The sequence below is a fragment of the Leptodactylus fuscus genome, chromosome 8 (assembly GCF_031893055.1).
Source record: "Leptodactylus fuscus isolate aLepFus1 chromosome 8, aLepFus1.hap2, whole genome shotgun sequence".
NCBI classification, from domain to species: Eukaryota; Metazoa; Chordata; class Amphibia; order Anura; family Leptodactylidae; genus Leptodactylus; species Leptodactylus fuscus.
In genome coordinates this window covers 49790709-49814360 of record NC_134272.1, presented here as the reverse complement: position 1 = coordinate 49814360, position 23652 = coordinate 49790709, and the positions used below count along the sequence as shown (strand labels likewise).

Below are 23652 nucleotides of genomic sequence, written 5' to 3'. Positions count from 1 at the left end.
TGTAGAAACTCCTGTAAAAAGACAAAAAAACTTCAAATGTGATACAACAGAAAATAATAAATAATAATAATAATAATAATAATAATAATAATAATAATAATAATAATAATAAATCAACTGAGCAATGCAAAAAATGCACTATTCATTTGGCCCAAAAATATTGGTATGCTGACAATCCTCATCTGGTGATAACAGTTCAATATGTTCGTCACGAGTGTTTGTTGTTCTACAGTAAATATGTACCAAATGATACATTTAGCCCTGTCCCGACATCTGCCATCAGGTAAATATGGAAGCCTCTCAAGCCACCATAGCCATTGGGTCTCTGCTGTATTATACAGCAGAGAACTGGCACTAATGCCTGCAATACATGCTCATAAATAAAACTATATAAATTTAGTATCCCCACAATTGTACCGACCCACAGAATACAGGTGATGTGTAATTTTGGATGCACACCCTAAACACAAAGCCAGTGAGAAAATCACACAAATGCAGTTTTTCTCCAATTCCACCCTATTCAGAATTTTTTCCAGCTTCGTATGGAATATTAAATGGTAACATTACAAAGCATAATTTGTCCTGCAAAAATTAGCCCCTCATATGGCTCTGTGAATGGAAAAATAAAACAAAAATCAACAGATGTCTGTGTGCGGGAAGGGGTTAACAAATTATTATTTTGTTTAAATAAACAATACTGAAAATTGTGCCATATAATTAAAAATAATTGGTAAGGGCTCATTCACATCTGCGCCCGCTCTCCGCTCTGCAGGTTTCCGTTTCCTGCACAAAACAGAGGCAGGATACGGAAACCTGCAGGAGTCTCTCTCACCCATTCATTTGAATGGGTTTGAAAGCTGTCCGACCGTGAGCGCCGGTGAGCGTTTTATGCTCTCCGCCGCAAAACAGTTTTTTTAAATCCGGACACAGAGTTGGACATGCAGTACTCTGTGTCCGGTTTTTAAAAAAAACGGTTTCGTGGCGGAGAGCATAAAACGCTCACTGCCACTCACAGCCAGACCCGGTCTGTGGTTTCCGTCTTCTTGCATGCAGAAGACGGAAACCACAGAACTGAGACCCGAACGCAGGTGTGAACCTAGCGTAAGTAATAGAAGCTGATGTCAGAGCTGGTCACGACAATGACTTCACAGACCTGGGAGCGCCTATAAAATCAGTTATACACATGAGATTAGTATTTAGTTTCATCTATCCTTGCCAATGTATAAAAAGTAAAATGTCTACCTGATAGATGAATGACTTACCTGTGCCCGAAGACAGAGGTGCGGGTGTTGGTGCTGGTGCAGATGGCAAGACTGGTTGTAGTATTGGTCCTAGTGCTGTTAAATGGTAACATTAAAAATAATGGAAAATATTGTTTAAGTTTATGCAACATGTGCAGAGAATTGGAACAGCACAATAGCAATAAGATCTTTTCTTCAAGAGCGGCATTACTGTGAACGCAACAAACGACCACACAAAATGTTCGCATTCTCATCCAAAAACAGGGAAGTCATTGCCTTAAGGGACAGCATTACCTTTTTGGCGAATTGGTCCCAGAGACATAAGTGCAGCAGCTGGATCATCCAACCGGGCTGACCTCGCCCCAGAGCATTTCTGCAGATACAATAAGACTTTTTATTATGTAAAATGGCAAATGTATGGTTTTGTAAAGAAAATTGGTGAACAGCACAGTCTTAAAACACTGTAACTTCCTGCTAAAATACTTTGATGGAAGTCTACATGGGATGCCTGGAAAAGCACTGACACTCCCACAACCAGGAAGAGGAAACTAAGAAGTATTCAAGCATCCAGAAAATGTGAGGAATGGTTTAAATGGTTAAAATTAACATATCAGGTGCTCAGTTATGTTTATTCATTCATATAACAATCATTTCTTGACTTTAGTCACATTTTCTTAGTCCTGGAAAACCCTGTTAAGCAGCTACATGAAATCATACAGCTGCAAGAGCAGGGGGTTGGCTGTTACTGCAGTAGGACCTCCTATCGGAAAGGCAGGGATGGTTTATTACTAGAGATGAGCGAGTAGTATTCGATCGAGTAGGTATTCAATGGAATACTACGGTATTTGAAATACTCGTACTCGATGGAATTCTACTGCTGCTATTTGCAGTAAATATTTGATTCAGAGCCAGCGTTGATTGGCCAAATGCTATACAGTGTATAGCATTCAGCAAATCACTGCTGGTTCTGCAGCAGGCTCCATTGTGGTCTGATTTTAGACTCCGCCTCCTCACAGACGAGCCTCCGGCAGAACCAGCGTTGATTGGCCGAATGCTGTACACTGGCCAATCAACGCTGGTCAATTCATTCCTATGAGAAAAAGTCAGCTCACTCGTAACAGCAAGCTGCCAGCTCTCCTGACTAGCAAGGATGAGCCTGCGGAAAATCAATGCTGGTTCTGCAGCAGGCTCGTCCTTGCTAGTCAGGAGAGCGGGCAGCTTGCGGTTACGAGGGAGCTGACTTTTTATCAGTGCAACTACAAGCGCTGTGCAGTTAAAGCGCACGGACCCCATAGACTTTAATGGGGTCCGTGCGCTTTAACTGCACAGCGCGCCTCTTAAACACTCTCCTCCTGCTGTTCGTGGACTTGGTGATTCTCCTTTAGTCGTTAGTGGTTTCCCCTGAAACAAGCATTTTTTCCCATAGACTATTGTGGGATTCGATAGTCGATCGAGTAGTCGAATATTGAGGCTCTACTCGAAACAAATATCGAATCTCGAATATTTCACTACTCACTCATCTTTATTTATTACTTAAATTATTTCAATTTTCTAGCAGCACTTTGCGCTGCTAAAAAACCCCCATAAAGATATGAAAAACAAACAATTTCCCCTCCTTTTTTGTTTACATTTTCTATTAAAAATTAAAATCTCTGACACCAGAGATAGCTGAAGTGCAGCACTCAACTATCTCTGCTGTCCCATTGAAGTGAACGAGAGCACCGACCACCACTACACTGTGTGTAGAATTATTAGGCAGGTTGTATTTGAGAGGATTCTTTGATGATACCAGCCCATACCAGTACCCCACCTCTGCCTTGCTGGTGTCTGAGTCGGAGTGGAGCTCTCTGCCCTTTACTGATCCAGCCTCGGGACCATCCATCTGGCCCATCAAGAGTCACTCTCATTTCATTAGTCCATAAAACCTTAGAAAAATCAGTCTTAAGATATTTCTTGGTCCAGTCTTGACATTTTATCTTATGTTTCTTATTCAAGGTGATGGTTCTTCAGCCTTCCTTACCTTGGCCATGTCCCTGAGTATCGCACACCTTGTGCTTTTTGATACTCCAGTAACGTTGCAGCTCTGAAATATGGCAAAACTGCTGGCAAATGGCATCTTGGCAGCTTCACACTTGATCTTCCTCAATTCATGGGCAGTTATTTTGCGCCTTTTTTTTATCAACACGCTTCTTGTGACCCTGTTGGCTATTTGCCATGAAACGCTTGATTGTTCGGTGATCATATTTCAAAAGTTTTGCAATTTCAAGACTGCTGCATCTCTCTGCAAGACATCTCACAATTTTTGACTTTTCAGAGACCGTCAAATCTCTCTTCTGACCCATTTTGCCAAAGGAAAGGAAGTTGCCTAATAATTAAGCACACCTTATATAGGGTGTTGATGTCATTAGACCACAACCCTCCACATTACAGAGATGCAAATTGCTTCATTTACATAATTGGTAGTTGGCTTTCAAGCCTATACAGTTTGGAGTAGGACAGCATGTATAAAGAGGATGATGTCATCAAAATACTCATTTGCCTAATAATTCCGCACACAGTATAGTCAGGCTGATTGTGGGGAGCGAGAAAGGTCCTTTTAATGTTACTTTATGGGACATCCCCTTTAAGTCTATCCATTTTCATATCATCATGTAAGCACTGTAAACAGTTTAAGGTATACTTACGGGTACACAGCTTCCTTTTGAAGTGTTGCACAGCCTGATTTGGCAGTGTAAGTAAACTTGATCATAGTTCATGAGAAACTTGAAAACTTGAATGGAAAACCGTCCATGAAGAGATACGCCGTTTTGTTGCACAGATATGGTGGGATCGTTGCGGTTGGGACAGCTTGGTACAGACAAGATAATATTTTACATAAGTACTTAGTTCAGAATAATAATACTTATATACCGTTGGGTATACAGAAATATATCCATTCTCATAAAACCTTACTTGTCTTTAATGATATAGTATTTGATAGGATGTCCGCTGTCAGATGTCGGGGTGGCATAGCAGTTTTTCATCAGCAGGACAAAGTTGGCTTCTTGAATTTCCTCCAGGATTACTCCAATATACATCATGGAGTCCGTGCTTAAGGAAACATCCGAGCCCTCAAATGGTCTTGTAAAACTATTGTCTAGATACAGAGCCATCTTTGCAATGTACATTCCACTTCCTCCAATTGAAATGTTAACTGAGCTGCGAAGAAGAAGTAAATAAATTATGAATTATTGGCCAATACCTTTGTTTATGTGCATATGAAATATGTATTACAATTAATAATAATAATAATAATAATAATAATAATAATTATTATTATGATTATTAGTGATAATACTACCAGTAGTAGAAATAATCATTTTATAAGTCACACTCTTTAGCCCAGCTAGTAAAAAAAAATATATTAATAAATGTAGTGCAAGGCTTATTAACCATTTTTTTCACCAAAATTCAAGCATACAGTCCTATGAAAAAGTTTGGGCACCCCTATTAATCTTAATCATTTTAGTTCTAAATATTTTGGTGTTTGCAGCAGCCATTTCAGTTTTATATATCTAATAACTGATGGACACAGTAATATTTCAGGATTGAAATGAGGTTTATTGTACTAACAGAAAATGTGCAATATGCATTAAACCAAAATTTGACCAGTGCAAAAGTATGGGCACCTCAACAGAAAAGTGACATTAATATTTAGTAGATCCTCCTTTTGCCTCTAGTCGCTTCCTGTAGCTTTTAATCAGTTCCTGGATCCTGGATGAAGGGATTTTGGACCATTCCTCTTTACAAAACAATTCAAGTTCAGTTAGGTTTGATGGTGGCCGAGCATGGACAGCCCGCTTCAAATCATCCCACAGATGTTCAATGATAATCAGGTCTGGGGACTGGGATGGCCATTCCAGAACATTGTAATTGTTCCTCTGCATGAATGCCTGAGTCGATTTGGAGCGGTGTTTTGGATCATTGTCTTGCTGAAATATCTATCCCCGGCGTAACTTCAACTTCGTCACTGATTCTTGAACATTATTCTCAAGAATCTGCTGATACTGAGTGGAATCCATGCGGCCCTCAACTTTAACAAGATTCCCGGTGCCGGCATTGGCCACACAGCCCCAAAGCATGATGGAACTTCCACCAAATTTTACAGTGGGTAGCAAGTGTTTTTCTTGGAATGCTGTTTTTTTTTGGACGCCATTCATAACGCCTTTTTGTATGACCAAACAACTCAGTCTTTGTTTCAACAGTCCACAGGCTTGTCCAAATGTGCTTTTACATACCTAAGGGGGCTCTGTTTGTGGCGTGCTTGCAGAAACAGCTTCTTTCTCATCAATCTCCCATACAGCTTCTCCTTGTGCAAAGTGCGCTGTATTGTTGCACAGTGACACCATCTGCAGCAAGATGATGCTGCAGCTCTTTGGAGGTGGTCTGTGGATTGTCCTTGACTGTTCTCACCATTCTTCTTCTCTGCCTTTCTGATATTTTTCTTGGCCTGCCACTTCTGGGCGTAACAAGAACTGTCACTGTGGTCTTCCATTTCCTTTCTATGTTCCTCCCAGTTGAAACTGACAGGTTAAATCTCTGAGACAACTTTTTGTATTCTGCCCATGAACAACTATGTTGAACAATCTTTGTTTTCAGATCATTTGAGAGCGGGCTGTCCATGCTCGGCGACCATCTAACTTAACTGAACTTGAATTGTTTTGTAAAGAGGAATGGTCCAAAATACCTTCATCCAGGATCCAGGAACTGATTAAAAGCTACAGGAAGCAACTAGAGGATGTTATCTCTGCAAAAGGAGAATCTACTAAATTTTAATGTCACTTTTCTGTTGAGGTGCCCATACTTTTGCACCGGTCAAATTTTGGTTTAATGCATATTGCACATTTTCTGTTAGTACAATAAACCTCATTTCAATCCTGAAATATTACTGTGTCCATCAGTTATTAGATATATAAAACTGAAATGGCTGCTGCAAACACCACAATATTTAGAACTAAAAATGATTAAAATTAATAGGGGTGCCCAAACTTTTTCATAGGACTGTATGTATGTATGAAATTCTTCCTTTACCAAACATGGGAGGATTGGGGGATAGCAGTGAATGGATCAGCTCTCACTGCATGGAGTAGTGCAGGTCAGAGATGGTAGGGATTTGAGTAGTAAGAGGAACCTGAAGCCCCGCCCCCAGTGCACCAACTGCCTCATTTGCATAAGACTTCAAAGTTGCTTTTCTCCAAACCAACAAAAGTGACATATATAACAGAGGGATATTGTTTATCACTGTAATGTGCTCTGTAATGTGGTGGTGACAGCTGAATATACTTGGGGGAGGAGGTGTTCCTTTTAACTTTTCTGAAATTTTGTTGAAAGGTTATTCCCATTTTAGGAAATTACTGCTAAGATGGGAATAAATTCTAATAAATCTCGTTCCCTAGGGTGGGACTTACTGTATAGAAACAGCAGAGCAGTTGCCGTTTCCATAACTTTATAAAGTAATAGCTTGGACCCCATTCACCTAGAACAGCAAGCACCCTTTGGTTCTTCCTATATGTCCTATTTTAGGGACTGAGCAGGGAGCAGTTAGTTCACCTCAGCAGTGATTTGGAAAGATGGGAATAACCCTTTAAAGACTCCAATTTCTCACTATACAAATTCAATTCAAAAATTTGCTATGCTAGCTAATATGTGTGGTTTACAATAATACGTTAGTGGATGAAATCTCATAGTTCACTACTATAACGTGGGAGGAATATGCAAGTCTGTCTCCCAAGATGTAAATAGGGAGACAGTGCCTCTGTTATGCTGCTCTCTATAAGAAGTGCCCAAAACATCATGCCCGACTTTCACATAAGTAAACTGTATAATGTGGGATTTTTACCAAGTCAATTTCTCAGCTACAGACGGCCGTTTCGGTCTGGTTGGACCTCATCAGCGCAGCGTAGAGAGAACTGACTTGGTAGAAGTGAGAGGCTGAAAGACCAGATTATGGGGATAATGTTCCTCCTTAAGGAGAAACCACCTATTAGGTGTGTGGAGACTTATACAGCCATAGTCGCTCCACTGCAAGGGAACATGGGAGGAATATGCTAATCTGTCTCCCAAGATGTAAATAGGGAGACAGTGCCTCTGTTATGCTGCCCTCTATAGGAAGCACCCTGAACATCATGCTCAACTTTCCCAGAAGCCTTTACTGATAACTCGATCATTATAACTGGATGGTTAAAATACTTTACCTGACAAATGGATTTATTGCTGTCCAAAGACTAACTTCCATGTTTAGTGGATAAGAACAGGAGAAATTCACTATAGCTTCATTTCTTTGGACAATACCATCAAATTTTTGAGACAGATATACCGAGTTAGTATACGTCAAATGGGTTTTATTTGCCTGAAAATGAAATGTATAAAATTTTGAGAAGCTTTGTGGGTAATATAAGACAAGTCCCTAACAATAACTCTCACATACATCAAATCCTCAAATTGATATAGATTCACCCTAGAGGTGAAGCTTAGAGAGTTGACAGGATGTCTCTTTTACCCCTGATATATGTTGAGTGAAGGTCCCCTAAACATATTCATACTCAGCTGATATAAGTTTGCTATGTTTGGTTAACTTTAGACTATTTTCCTTTAGTAGATGGCCAAGAATAATCCAAATCAGCTCTAGTAATGTGTCCACTTAGAATTGAGCTCTAATTTAGTTAAAGTAGTTTTCTGGGTCTAAGTATTGGTTATCAATTAAAGACTGGAGGTCCAACACGTGACACCCCTATGGATCAGCTTTTGGAAGCTGCAGATGTGATCTCTGAGCCATGTGATGTCACGTCCATTGACTACATCACCAAGTAAATGGAATGAACTGCAATACCAGGCACACACACCACTGCAGGGCCTATAGCTATGGCCCTTGGCCCAGGAAAGCCAAAACTTTTTTATATGGGTTGTACACCCGTAACTGTAAGCATAGTAGTATTAATTTGGTTAAAAAATATCACCCCTCTAGCCCTTGGGGTGTGTTCAGTATTGTGCATTTTCACATTAAAATAAAGAGTGGCACTGTTTTTAGAAAAAAACAACAACTTTTTTTTCACCTGAAGGCCCTTTTTCTCTACCCTTACTAGCCACTGACACTGACTTAGTAAAACCCCATTCCAATTTTTAAGGGCTCTGTTCACATACCATGAACTTCCTTCAGCAGTCACATACAAACCTTAAGCTGTGCGCCACAATGTCCACTTCTCGGCAACATTTCAATCCGAACATAACTTATATCTTCTCTTCCAATGAACCCTGTGCATGTTTTGTCCTTAAGGTGCATTGATGATGTGTCGTAACCCATGTTTTCCAACTTACATTTGCTATACGACAATAAGATCTGGCTAGATTTGCAGACTAAATCTGGGTAAAGGGCATCTAAAAGATAATATTAAAAACATTAAAACATTGGATACATAAAAGATAAATTAAACTTATTAGTCATATAGGAAAACCATCCATACTTGACTGTGGTTTGGATTCTGATGCATTTAGTGGATCATAGCTATTCCCGCAGTGACATTCTGATTTTCCTTCCAAGCTTATACATTCTTCATCTGCTGCACAGTACTCCGAGGAGCAGTTTTGGTTCGCTTCAAGAGGTTCTGCAAAATAAAAATAAAAAAAAAATCCTATTCATTATGATAATTTATTTGTGCAAAGTTTATGTACTTGGATATTCATGTTTATAGTCTGCGGGACCATGTCCAAGCCTATAATGAGTACAATCAAGGACAGACTTACTATATCAATAACCAAGGGTCAAGGTAAAATGGGAACATCTAACTCATAATAGCTTCTTTCCCTGCTCTATGCATAAGATAGACATGTACAGGACTCTTCTCTTCACAGGCTCCAACACAGAAATGGTCAATTTTTAAGGGACATAGCAAGCGAACTGAATTACCCATTGGCCTATGTGATTACGAAGTTAAAAGTGAACAGTGATTATCAGAATGTCCCCTGAGTCAGCAGACCCCCCGAAAGAGATAGAGACCCAGGGGTGATGGCCAGACAAACCGCACCCACCCAATGGCTCACATTCACCAGGAGTTTCAACAGGCATCCGGGAGTATTGTGTTGATCAATACCATCCATAAGGAAGCATCTGCTGGGTTCTACCAACTGTTGTATATGAATAAATGTTTTTTTTTTCTATTCTACCCCAGGTGTCCAAATACTTATTGGTAGACAGTGTATCTTAGGACATACGGTAACATAATGGATACAAAGGTCACCTATTGTACCCAATTGACTAAAATGGGGTCTGATATTTATGGAAGTAGTGATGAAAACTGCAAGTCTAAGGCGTCTTGTACTACTGTGGCCAGTGTGGTATCCATGTATTTCATGCATAGCACACTAACCCATTCTTTTCTATGGGCCCGTACACATTACTGTCAATTTGACAGTCCCTTGTGCTGGCCGACGCTCCGGGTCACAAAATATAGAACAGGTCCCATTCCTGTCCTATTTTGCAGCCCGTGCTTTCCTGGCTCCTATTCATTTAATGGAAGGGCTGTGAACGGCTGACATATGGGGAACAGGGATTTACATTTTCTACTCATGAAGTGACTGGTGTAAGATAATAAAAACTACTGTAACCTGTTATATGATCAAGTCTGTACCAGGTTTTATGTAACTGAGTTTAGCTCCATTGTTTACTATGGATAGTGGCCATTTTGGTGGTCATCTTATGGGGTATTCTGGAACTCCTATTTACATGTATCTCTACGGTAGATTTAGAGAATATAACAGGAAGCAATGGAAGCATAGATCAAACACTTTCGTCATAACTGTCTACCTTGTGGTCAGGAGAAAGCCATATATTTCCATTTCAGCCATGTTTGGCCAAGCGGGAAATACCCCTTTAACAAGGTTTTAGTGTATTTTAGATGGAATTATCCTATCAAGATTATTTGTAAGTAATAAATTAGAATTTAATAATATTTGATAATACTACTTTAATAAATATTACATTAATAATACTATTTTATTAAAATTAAATTAAAATGCTAACAAATGGATTTTCATATAATATATTGTCTAATTTTATTGGATGTTGTGACACATTTATATGACAACTTACCTGTACAGTAGGCTGAATTACATAGTGATTTTTGCAGGATCTTGTACACATAGTATCCACCTGGGCAAGCCCTTATAACAATGGGTTGTGTCCACGAGCAACAATCTCCATCCCATGATGCACAGACAGTAGAATTCACTGATCCATCTTCTATCTTGGGATGGGTACCATTTATCCACAGTGGGATTTGTGTCCCACATCTGTATTCTTCTATGCAGTGGTCTGGAATTTTCATTTCTGTCCTTCCTTGAAATCTATACCAACCATACAAGTCATTGTCACACCGATAGAAATATTTAGATTCAGTGTTAATAAGCCGCCATGGGTCATTAACTGCTTTGTAGTTGTAGCAGGGCTCCCAGCACCCACTTGGGTCAATGGATACACCCCAGTCTCTGTCTGACTCAGGCATTGCCTCTTTTTGGCACTCCAGTTCACAGTTCTCTCCATCTCCATTATATCCATCAGGACATGTACAAGTATATGAGCCGTAATCATTTGTACAAGCAGCTAAAGGATGACAGACATGGTTTAGACATTCATTGATGTCAACACAACCTTCACTTTCTAAATATTCATATCCAGGGGGACAGGAACAGTTGAAGGATCCAATAGTATTTGTACAATTGCCCAAACAGTTACTCAGAAAATAGTTACTACACTCATCTATATCACGACAAACTGATCCATCTCCTTCAAATCCAGTGGTACACGCGCACTGCTGGTAGGCGCCAAATTCTTCACAGGAGGCATATGGACCACAATCGGAGCTTGAACATTTTCCTATAAGAATAATAAAAATGTTTGAAAACTAGAAGAATATACATTGACTAAAATACATTAAAACCCCTGCTGTGCAAAAACCCTCCCCAAAATAAAGGATTTCTCAGTTATTGATTTGCAATAACAGTACATTATAGTTTAGGTACAGGAGCCTTCTTTAAAATGACCAGCTCTCATTCGGATTGGTTTTAGCCTCCACCGCCAGTATCCTCTCTCCATCACCGCAGTGCTCTCCCATGCTGGGTAACTCACTAAAATAGCTCACTAAATGACTATGGTTTAAGGGGGCTATAAAAATCCAGCAAGCAAGCAAGTCATCCAGCTCTTAAAAGATGGTGTTCCAACCTCATTGAAAATCCAACCATGTTTAATATAGTCTTAGTATAAATACCTGTTCTGTAAAGGTCTCAATGGTTTGTTAGAGAACACTAGTTTACAAACAGCATCATGAAGACCAAGGAACTCACCAGACAAGTCAGAGATAAAGTTGTGGAGAACTTTAAAGAGGGTTAGGTTATAAAACATATCCCAAGCTTTGACCATCACAAGGAGCACTGTTCAGTCCATCATCTAAAAAAATGGAAAATGTATTCTACAACTGCAAATCTACCACCACATGGCCGTCCACCTAAACTAACAGATGAAGCAAGGAGAGCACTGGTCAGTGAAGCAGCCAAAATACCCATGGTCACTCTGGAGGAGCTGCAGATATCTTCAGCTCAGGTGGGAGAAACTGTTCACAGGACAACTATAAGTTGTGCACTCCACAAATCTGACCTTTATAGAAGACCATAAGAAGTGCTGTTTGGAGTTTGCCCCAAGCGATATAAGGGACACAGTAAACATGTGGAAGAAGGTGCTGTGGTCAGATCATGCTGTGGGGAAGCTTTTCTTCATCAGGTAGCCTGTCAAAGTTGATGGGAATATGGATGGAGATAAATACAATCCTGGAAGAAAATCTGTTGGAGGTTGCTAAAGATTTGAGACTGGGAAGGAGATTCACCTTCCAGTAGACGATGACCCTAAACATACAGCCAGAGCTACAGTGGAATGGTTTAGGTCAAAGAATATTCAGGTGTTAGAATGGCCCAGTCAAAGTCCAGACCTAAATTCCACTGAGCTTCTGTGATGAGACATGAAAATTGCTGTTCACAGATGTCTCCATCCAATCTAGCATGAGTTATTTTGCAAGGAAGAATGAGCAAAAATTTCATTCTCTAGATGTGCAAAGCTGGTAGAGACATAGCCCAAAAGACTTGCAGCTGTAATTGCAGGCAAAAGATGGCTCTGCAAAGTATTGATATAGGGGGCTGAATACTTTTCTAGCTAATTTGCTGTTTCCTCCCTGTTAGGGCCCCTTCACACGGAGTAAACGCGCCGTGCATTGTGGCACGTTTACGGCGCGTGTACGCCGCGTTTTTTTTACGGTGCGCGATTACGCCGCATTAACGCGGCGTAATCGCGCACCGTAAAAAAACGCGGCGTACACGCGCCGTAAACGCGCCACAATGCGCGGCGCGTTTACTCCGTGTGAAGGGGCCCTTACTAGTTAGTTAGTTACCTTCAGATTAAGACAGATTTTCATTGAGTGGAGTCTCTGTAGGCTGGACTAAGGGCATCTCACAGTTTACAAATGTAAGAAATCTACTATGCACCTGTACCTACTTCTGTTTGTGTTATTGCTGGTCATAGACAGTAAGAAGATTTCATGATTGTGCTCAGATCTTTCTTTTCCTGCTCCATGGATCTCCTCAATTGCATTCTGCCTTGTATTTGCAGACCAGTGTTTCCTGGATATCCTATATTATGGTCTCTTGAACTTTTCTCAGGTATCTGTTTGCTATTTTACAGTTACTTCTGACAGAATTACATGTAAAGAACGCCATAATAGTAGTAATGGATGGGAGGCAGAAAACTCCTTATTGTACATTCCCACAGCCTGAGAAAGCATATATTTACATTTTTCATGGAAACTCATCCACCCTTTAATTGTACTCACCTAGAGATTTACTACCTGTAAAACAAATAAAAATTAAATTATTTAGTGACTTTAGGAATTTTACTTTTAACAATTACTTTTACCACATCCCAGAGCTGGCTACTAGAGATTCTAGAGACCTTAGAGACTTTTATCAGCTAATACTTTTATAGGATTTCAATATTAATGATGTATTCTTAGGTGATCAATGTCAGATTGGTGATGGTCCAACACGACACTTCCACCCATGAGCTAACAGGAGTTGTGGTCTGGTCTTAACACACTGTATAGAGCCATACTGCTCTGTAAACGGTATAGTGAATGTGGTGGGTTATTGCTCTCATTGGGTGGGTTATTGTTCTTGGCTAGGTCATTGATATCAAAGTCCTGAAAAATCCTTTAAAGCAAGATGATAATTAAATAAAGAGCCAGTCCAGGCAAGTATGAGGCCCATGGAGTCTGGTGGGCCCACTGAGCTTCTGCAATGAGCTCTTCTATTAATATAGATGGCAGTGATGGCCTGGGGAGAGAATGGCGAGTGTGAATTTCATAATTTCTAGCCTCCTCGCCTCCTCCATCACTGAAACTGTGAGGGTTATGTATGGCACTGGAGCAGAGAGAAGAGAAGAAGTGGAGAGTCAGAGGGTTAGGAGAATGAGTAACGATGAAGGCAAATTGGCTCCATCGATCACTGTCACTTGGTTGACCAAATGACCAAGCATAAGGATTAGAGATGAGCGAACAGTGTTCTATCGAACACATGTTCGATCGGATATCAGGGTGTTCGCCATGTTCGAATCGAATCGAACACCGCGTGGTAAAGTGCGCCAAAATTCGATTCCCCTCCCACCTTCCCTGGCGCCTTTTTTGCACCAATAACAGCGCAGGGGAGGTGGGACAGGAACTACGACACTGGGGGCATTGAAAAAAATTGGAAAAAGTCATTGGCTGCCGAAATCAGGTGACCTCCATTTTAGACGAATAGTGGATTTCAAATCCGGGTCATATGAGAATGTGAACTTTGTGACTATGAGACAGGGATAGCTGTACAGGCAGGGATAGCTAGGGATAACCTTTATTTAGGGGGGAATGTTATTAAAAATAACTTTTTGGGGCTCTATCGGGTGTGTAATTGTGATTTTTTGTGAGATAAACTTTTTCCCATAGGGATGCATTGGCCAGCGCTGATTGGCCGAATTCCGTACTCTGGCCAATCAGTGCTGGCCAATGCATTCTATTAGCTTGATGAAGCAGAGTGTGCACAAGGGTTCAAGCGCACCCTCGGCTCTGATGTAGCAGAGCTGAGGCTGCACAAGGGTTCAAGCGCACCCTCGGCTCTGATGTAGGAGAGCCGAGGGTGCACTTGAACCCTTGTGCACCCTCGGCTCTGCTACATCAGAGTCGAGGGTGCGTTTGAACCCTTGTGAACACTCTGCTTCATCAAGCTAATAGAATGCATTGGCCAGCGCTGATTGGCCAATGCATTCTATTAGCCCGATGAAGTAGAGCTGAATGTGTGTGCTAAGCACACACATTCAGCTCTACTTCATCGGGCTAATAGAATGCATTGGCCAGCGCTGATTGGCCAGAGTACGGAATTCGGCCAATCAGCGCTGGCTCTGCTGGAGGAGGCGGAGTCTAAGATCGCTCCACACCAGTCTCCATTCAGGTCCGACCTTAGACTCCGCCTCCTCCAGCAGAGCCAGCGCTGATTGGCCGAATTCCGTACTCTGGCCAATCAGCACTGGCTAATGCATTGTATTGGCGTGATGAAGCAGTGCTGAATGTGTGTGCTTAGCACACACATTCAGCTCTACTTCATCGGGCTAATAGAATGCATTGGCCAGCGCTGATTGGCCAGAGTACGGAATTCGGCCAATCAGCGCTGGCTCTGCTGGAGGAGGCGGAGTCTAAGATCGCTCCACACCAGTCTCCATTCAGGTCCGACCTTAGACTCCGCCTCCTCCAGCAGAGCCAGCGCTGATTGGCCGAATTCCGTACTCTGGCCAATCAGCACTGGCTAATGCATTGTATTGGCGTGATGAAGCAGTGCTGAATGTGTGTGCTTAACACACACATTCAGCTCTACTTCATCGGGCTAATAGAATGCATTGGCCAATCAGCGCTGGCCAATGCATTCTATTAGTGTGAACTGAGTTTGCACAGGGGTTCTAGTGCACCCTCGGCTCTGCTACATCAGATTGCTACATCTGATGTAGCAGTGCCGAGTGTGCATCAGATGTGTAGTTGAGCAAAACTGACTCAGCACTGCTAAGTCTCTGCATTCGCATAGGAATGCATTGGCCAGCCTTCGGCCAATCAGCGCTGGCTCTGCCGGAGGAGGCGGAGTCTAAGGTCGAACCTGAATGGAGACTGGTGTGGAGCGATCTTAGACTCCGCCTCCTCCAGCAGAGCCAGCGCTGATTGGTCGAGTTCCGTACTCTGGCCAATCAGCACTGGCCAATGCATTTCTATGGGGAAAAGTTAGCTTGCGAAAATCGCAAACTGACAGGGATTTCCATGAAATAAAGTGACTTTTATGCCCCCAGACATGCTTCCCCTGCTGTCCCAGTGTCATTCCAGGGTGTTGGTATCATTTCCTGGGGTGTCATAGTGGACTTGGTGACCCTCCAGACACGAATTTGGGTTTCCCCCTTAACGAGTTTATGTTCCCCATAGACTATAATGGGGTTCGAAACCCATTCGAACACTCGAACAGTGAGCGGCTGTTCGAATCGAATTTCGAACCTCGAACATTTTAGTGTTCGCTCATCTCTATTAAGGATACATGAAAAGTTTGGTCATTGTTCCCCTGAAAAGTAGACATTATAGGTAGAGATGAGCGAACACTGTTCGGCACAGCCATTCCAAACAGTACGCTCCCATAGAAATGAATGGACATAGTCGGCACGCGGGGGGTTAAGCGACCGGCCACCAGCAAAGTGTATGTGCCAGCTGCTTCCATTCATTTCTATGGGAGCGTGCTGTTTGGAATGGCTGATCCGAACAGTGTTCACTCATCCCTAATTATAGGACATTGAGACATTGGAGCTGTCTAAAGTAATATATATATATATATATATATATATATATATATATATATATTTTTTTTTTTTTTTTTTTTTTGGGGGGGGAACTTTTCTTATGCAATATTGATCCTTAGGAATCTACTCTACACAACATATACAGATAGATAGATAGATAGATAGATAGATAGACAGACAGACAGACAGACAGACAGACAGACAGACAGACAGACAGACAGATAGATAGATAGATAGATAGATAGATAGATAGATAGATAGATAGATAGATAGATAGATATTAAAAACTACATACCCATGAATCCCCATATCCTTACGGAACAAAACTCATAACAAACCATTGCTAATGTCCAGTTACCAGAGACTGGAAATTTTACTAAGTAGCTGTTACCAGTGATGTGTGAAAGCTTTCTCTCAAAAATGGGTTTGTTTCCTAAAAAAAAAAAGCAGAGACAAAGTCATCGTATTATTATTCTGTATTGCTATTAGGATTGCCATTCAGGGTTCCAAGCAAGCTCCCTACCTACCAGCTGTTGCATGGAAGCTGCAAAGTTTCACTTAGACCACATAGTGTGAATATATTTTAATTGTGTTTTGTGCAGTGTAAGTGACTGATGCATTGTGCCACGATTTTGCAGCTTATCCAGCAGTAAATCGCAATTTGACTGTATCGTACAAATAAACCCTTGGAGTGAAAAGGATTTATAAAAGGGGACATTCACACTACTATTGTTAGTGTCCGTTGTTAGCATTTGCCAGAAAATGTTAATGCACACTAACAGATCAAAAATCCATTAAAAATCCCATTGATTTCAAATGGAAATTGTTGTCCGTTAGTTTCCATTTTCAACAAATCCATCAGAGATCCATTACTTTGGTGGACATAACACAGGGTGCAGAACTTTCGGGTCCCTTGAAAATAACAGATTTATAATGGATTTTAAGTGTCTGTTATTTTTTAACACTAATGTCTATGGCTCACGGACATATGACGAATAATAACGGCTGGTCGTCAGTTATACTGTTCATTATTTCTGCCCATTTTTTTGCGCATGCTCAGAAAGCAGAACAAAGAAAAAAAATGGACGGTATAAAAACAGACATTAATGAACACTAACTGAAGTTAGTGTCTGTTAACGTCTGTTATGATAGATGTCCGTTTTTTTTTTTCTTTTAACAGATCCTATCATAACAGACATCCAACGGTAGTGTGAACGCCCCCTAAAGAACCCACAATATATGCAGCAGGATTACATAGTCATCCAAAAGATATTCAAATTATTTCCCTGGTTCCAAAATTAGTGCATAAATGTAATTTTAAAGAAGTGTTACTTAAAGGGGACCTTTCACCTCCTGGGGCACATGCGGTGTAATACACTGCTAGAAAGCCGACAGTGCACTGAATTCAACGTACTATCGGCTTTCATGTTCTGTGCCCCTGGTGAAGAGCTATCGGTGCCAGTACCGTAGCTCTTAACTGTTTTAAAATAATTTGTTTCTGCCCACTTTTTGGACAGACAAAAAAAAGGTATGGTTTATTACGATTTTGTGTCTGTCTAAAAAAAGTAGAAACGGGCAAAGGCAAAAAGCAAAACAGAGAGCTGCCCAACAGGTGTCATCTTCTTCAGCGAATCTTTGGTGAGGGGGAAGCAAGAGATGCATACAATATATTGAACCTAAACCCCTGTTTCACCCTTTAGGCTGAGGCCCCGCAGCTTTTTTTGTTGCAAATTTTGCTGTGGTTTTGTGAGCCAAAGCCAAGAATGGCTACAAAAGGAATAGGAAATATATACAAAGCTCTAATACGTCTGCCTTCTTCTCAATCCAGTCCTGGTTTTTGCTCAAAAAAACACAGCAAAATCTGCAACAAAAAAAAGCTGCAACGTTGGGCCTCAGCTTTAATCAGCTTCATGCATCAAATGCTTCCGTAAGATAGAAATCCTGAGGAATCCACTTTAATAAGAACATACTCACCATAAGGATCAATAAAGTTGAAGCTTCCATTTCCATTTGTGGTAATCATCATGAAGGTTAAGGACGACATTACAGTAAACTCCTCTGTATAATGACTAAGTGAACTTATGTCCGCATTTAAGATCCGCACAGAAGAATTCAAAGGTTTAGAAAGAAATAAGTCAAAACCATAGGAAACCTATGAAATGGACAGAAGATTAAATAGAACAATGATCTACCCACTAGTTGTTCACTGACTACTACGTACTTTACATCAAATAAAAATAAAGCTGGCCATACATATTAGGGGGCGTTCACACTACCACCGCTGTGCACTCCGGGGTTTCCATCTTAAACCCCGGGGAAACTAGATAGGGGATGGCTTGCTGCATATCAGCTTGAAAACCCATTCATTTGAATAGGTTTTTAAAGGTGACCGCCAGGGTCCGTATGCAGCCTCTCTGCCTGGAAGCCATTTTTTTTTGCACGGACACAAACTTGTACATGCAGGAATTTTGATGTCAGTAGAAGCTGAGCTGCGGCACCAGTGTACAGCTGCTATATAGGGCACAGAGACAATTTCTCGGTATTGTGTACAGTGTACATGTCAGAAGTCGCCTTGAACATGATCCATGTGCGGGCTATCTGCCAGTCCCCAACAATCCGATATGTATGGCCTATCCTAAAGATAGACCATAAATAAAAAAAAAATCTTGGACAGCCCCTTTAATCTTTTAACACATATTTTCAAACAATAAACAATATCCACAGTGTCTTATAGTGGGATTAATGGAGATGAAACCTAGCTTTTATACTTTCCTTATGTTACTTACCTCCGTCAATTCGGAGATATCAATCTTTGAATAGTGTCCAAAACTCTGACTTGCAATCTCATCCAAAACTTCTTCTTCTAATTCTTGACCACAATAGTCATAGTTTAAAAAGAAAACCTTAATATAGATATATAAATGAACAAATGTCAAATAAATGTACTACAGATATTATAATCAAATACAGATTTTTAGGAAATTGGAGGATTTATAGAATTGTTCTACTTTCTATGGTATGCAGTGTTGGACAGAGGTGCCTGGGCCCACCAGATAAAAAGATTCTGAGAATCTTCCCTGCAACTACCTCTAGGAAAAAGACTGTAGCATGCTTCAAGGTTGAGTGGCTTCCACTGGACCATTATTGTGTTAGAGTTTGGGCATATCAGAGGATCTTCTAGTCCTCTAATGGGCCATCCGACACTGATGGTATGAAATGAAGATGGTTTTTTTTTTTTTTTTAGAAGGATTTACAGTAGCACCAGGTCCCACTCACCATTCACTTAAAGATAAAATTTCTGCAGATGCCCATGACAACCAGCTGAGCAACTGAAAGATTGATATACTGTAGTATTCAGACTTGGTCATCAACTGCCCATGTTCCTCATTACTGCTGTTCAAACAGACTGTAACCAATGCAGACATATTGTATGCTACCATAAAAACGAATTAGTTAAAACACACCAAAAAAAGCTATCTACAAGCTTTGCTCAAAAACAATGCTGCAGAGTCTGCAGCAAAAAAAGTTGCATTTCTGCAACGTGGAGCCTTAGCCTTAAGGTATAGCAAACTTTATGGCTGTAGCTAGAGATAAGGACATTTTGGGGAAATTCGCCGAATTTTGGATAGTTCGCCGAATTGTCCAAAAATATTCGGTTTGATCCGAATTAATTTGTGACAAATGGCCTTAATCCCTTCCCGACCACCACCCTAATAGTAGCGCGCTGCCGGGAAGGACTTCCTACAAACCACACGGAAGCATGGTGCACACAGAGAAACTGTATGTAACAGCTGACACTGTCCTCTAACACCTCCGGTCAGAGCTGAGCTCTGATTGCGGGTTTTAACCCCTGAGATGCCGCTATCAAAGATGACCACAGCATCTTAAGGGATTTATTATATATGTTTTCGGGGGTTGCCGTCGTGATTAAAAACAAAAAATACCAATACTCACCTGTCCTGGGCTCAGCATCCACTCCGGAGCTCTACCAGCCAGAGACTGAGGTCCTGCTCCCCAGACATCACTGCTGGGGCCTGTGATTGGTCCTCAGTGGTCACGTGGGGCGCGATGATGTCATTACTCTGGCCGATGATGTCATCACACAACGGCGCGCTCCATGTGACCGCTGTGGCCCAATCACAGGCCCCAACAGTGAGGCCTGGAGAACAAGACCTCAGTCACCAGCCAGAAGAGCTTCCTCCACAGTGGATGCTGAGCCCAATACAGGTGAGTATCAGTATTTTTTTTATTTTTAATCATGATAGCACCCCTGATCTAGTCTCAGGGGGTGTTGCGGGGAATATGTAGCATGGTGGAAGCCCTTGGATGCCGCTGTCATGTTTGACTAGGGCATAAAAGGGGTTAAAACCACCGATCAAAGCTGTGTGATTTACCACGTAGTGCGAGGAATTCTGGATTCGATGTGAATGAAATATTTCCTAAAATTCAAATTGAATTCCGCTTCATCAACTTCAATTTGCTCATCTCTAGCTGTAGCCTAAGGCACCAGAAAGTCTGTGCATACAGGCTCCTGAGAACCTGCTACATGGTAGACTAGTAAACAAATATCAATGTAATTCAGTGATAGTTTTACAGCCAGCTTGTCTACAAACCTGAGAATTCTTTTCCTTGAGCAGCTGGTGAATGTCTGTGAGGACTTCAGTATTATTATAGTCAATGACAGATCCACTGCTTAATGTCAGAATGAAACTTTCAGTGGGTGAAATCTCTAGTGCTCTCCGGAGTCCGTGCAGAATTGACTGGTTGCAGAAAAGATGGTTATAGGAGTCTTTCTTACTATTCAAGTAATTTAGATATCTGTAGTAATAGTCCCAGAAATTATAGTTACTTAGATTTATCTCAAATTCAGCTTTTGTCTTTGCAACACTTTCCGAAATTTCTAAAAAAAACAAACAAACAATGAAGACAATGAAGGCAATGGGGATTTTATTAAATGGGTGCTACTGTTTGCGGCATAAAAAAGTGTAAATTATGAACTGGGTTGGTGGGACCCTTCTCCAGTAATGTACGAGTTGGTGGTTCCCCATTCAGCATTAGTGGAGGGCTCAGTTGGACACAGATGTGAACTGAAAAACTTTACTCACAAGAAGGAAATGAGTTTGGCAGTTACAAGTTTCTAGAAGAGGCTACTAGCTGATAGTTTGCAAACAGTCTTAGGCTCACACGGAGTAACGGTGGGCTTGTAAAAATCCTCATTCACACGCACACGTACACGCGTAAAGCCGACGTTACGAGTGCTCCCATTGAAGTGAATGGGAAGTGTTCGGGAGCTTTCCGCTGCGCTCGCGTGTACGGCTGTGAATGAGGATTTTTACAAGCCCTGCGTTACTCCGTGTGAAGGCAGCCTTAGGGTATATTCACACAGAGGAAAAGGTCATGGAAATATTTTCTGCCTTGTGAACAATACCGCGCAGCTAGCCGTGATGGGATGCCGATGCAGCAACCGCATTCCATCGCGGTATACCACTCCTGATTAGGTCTAAACAGGAGCGTGTCTCGAGCTGCAGACCCCGCAGCTGATTTAGCCATGGAATCTTTGGTAAGATAGGACATGTCGCTTCTTCTTTCTGCTACTAGCTAGTGGAAAAAAAAAAAGAGACTGGCTCCCATTGAAGTCAATGGGAGTTGTTTTGGTAAGTGGATTTTGAGGCGGATTCCACGTGAAAATCCGCTTTTCCATAAAAACAAATTTTTGTTTTTCCTTCCAACTTTACAAAAAACACATTTTTTTTTTTTCATCATCATAGACATGTGAGAGCTTTTTTTGCAGGATTAGTTGCATTTTGTAATGACACCATTTAATATTTTGTGTAATGTACTGTAAAAAAGGAAAAACTTATCATAGGGTGAGCTAAAAGAAAAGAAGCCTAATTAAGCCTAATAGGTTTAATGGGGTTTATATTCACTGTGTTCAATTTTGGTAAAAATGGCTTGCTACCTTTATTCAGTGGGTCAATACAAATACTCAATACCAGATTTGTTATTTTTTTTATACTTTACTACTTAAAAAATATACTGTACAAAATATGTTGTATGTTGTTTTTTTATGGCCATATTATGGTCCTCATATCTTTATAAAAATTTTATTTATAGAGTTGTGTTAGCTCTTGAGCCTACCCCATATTTCCCTTGCACCCACAATATTATGTTATGTTAGTCAGTCTTAGGCCGGGTTCAAAATCACGGCCGCAAAATAGCGCCGCGTATACGGTACCGGCTCCCATTGAAAACAATGGGAACGTATACGGCCCGCAAAAGCTCCCGCGCCGTCTACGTACCACATTACGTGCCATAATACATTGTGTGAACCCGGCCTTAGAGATAGGAGAATGGTTCGCACAAAACCAAACAAGTGGAGATTTATCTCAGTCAATTAAAATGACCACCACATTCTGTGCAATAAGGCCTATGATTGGGTCTCACTGGTGACCTTGTGGCCCAATCGCAGGACTCATTAGTGACCCCTGGGCTGATGATGTCACAGAATAGTGTCCAATGTCAGCAGGAGAGTGCTGGATGCTGTGAGGAGGTAAGGGAGGTAAGTATAGGTAAGTAATGTTTTTCTTTATTTTTTTTTCACCTCCCCTGTATCAAATTTATTACAGTGGGTCCTGCAGCATGTGGATACTTTTGTCTATATTTATTTTTGCTAATAATTTTGCATAAAACATTTTGGTATACAATGTCGTATTATATAAGATATACTTACTTTCCATTAGGACAAGCTTCATGCTTATTTCACAAACTAAGCTACATTTAGCTTAGTAAACCTTCCTAACGTACTGAAAACTTTCACCATTTTTTTTTTTTTTGTGGGGGCCAAATAAATTTTTTTGTATTGGTGCTGGGGGCAAAATAAATAATAAATCTACAATTTGGCTTTCATTTTTACGGCATTTACTGTGCAGTAAAAATTGCATTAATGTTATTCTGCAGGTCAGTACAATCACAGAGATACAATAAAAAATCCCTTTAACCCCTTATGGACACGGGGTAGTTTGTACGTTAATGCTCGGCAACTTTTGTCATATTTTCCCTCCCTGCCTTCCAATATTCGTAATTTTTTTTATTTTTCTATCGACATGTGAAGGTTTATTCTTTGTGCGGCAAGTTGTACTGTGATTTGAGGTACATATAATGTTTTCATTAGCTTTTATTTACGTGTTTGGGGGGTCCAATTCTATCATAATTTTTTGCATTTTGCTTTTACAGCGTTCACTCTACATTAAAAATTACATAGAAGCTCTCCGGCCTCCTAGCTGCCATAGCAACACTGAAGATTCCAGGGTGTGGGTCAGGTGATTTCTATTGATCACTGCATCCAGGGGGTTAAACCGTTGGAGCAGGAAGTAATGCCATAGGCACAGCTTCTGTGCCAGCGGGATTACAGCGCCATAATATTACAGCACTGAGCTAAAGGGGTGCAGAGGTGGCAATTGCTATGGGAGCCCACTCTACAAT

The 23652-nt window shown here is 41.0% G+C and overlaps 1 protein-coding gene across 1 annotated transcript; it reads right to left on the bottom strand.

Annotated features, from left to right (window-relative positions):
• Positions 1-1518: 1518 nt before the first annotated feature.
• LOC142217246 (uromodulin-like) lies at positions 1519-22922 on the bottom strand. Its single transcript, XM_075285440.1, has 13 exons — positions 22901-22922; positions 20784-21070; positions 18957-19073; positions 18145-18322; positions 16466-16603; positions 13148-13162; positions 10366-11148; positions 8741-8881; positions 8452-8654; positions 7475-7629; positions 4194-4439; positions 3926-4088; positions 1519-1614 (listed from the first exon to the last, which is right to left on the bottom strand). Exons 1-13 carry the CDS (start codon positions 22920-22922, stop codon positions 1519-1521), a joined length of 2544 nt encoding a protein of 847 aa, XP_075141541.1.
• Between the last annotated feature and the right edge of the window lie 730 nt (positions 22923-23652).

Excerpts from the sequence above, each read along its gene's own strand:
- LOC142217246 (XM_075285440.1), bottom strand. The coding sequence starts at position 22,922 with ATGAAGCTTGTCCTAATGGAAA. Across the intron at positions 16,604-18,144 it reads CAACTTTATTGATCCTTATG|GAAACAAACCCATTTTTGAG; the intron begins GTGAGTATGTTC and ends TTTTTTTTTTAG. Across the intron at positions 1,615-3,925 it reads CAAAAGGAAGCTGTGTACCC|AAATGCTCTGGGGCGAGGTC; the intron begins GTAAGTATACCT and ends TTGTATCTGCAG.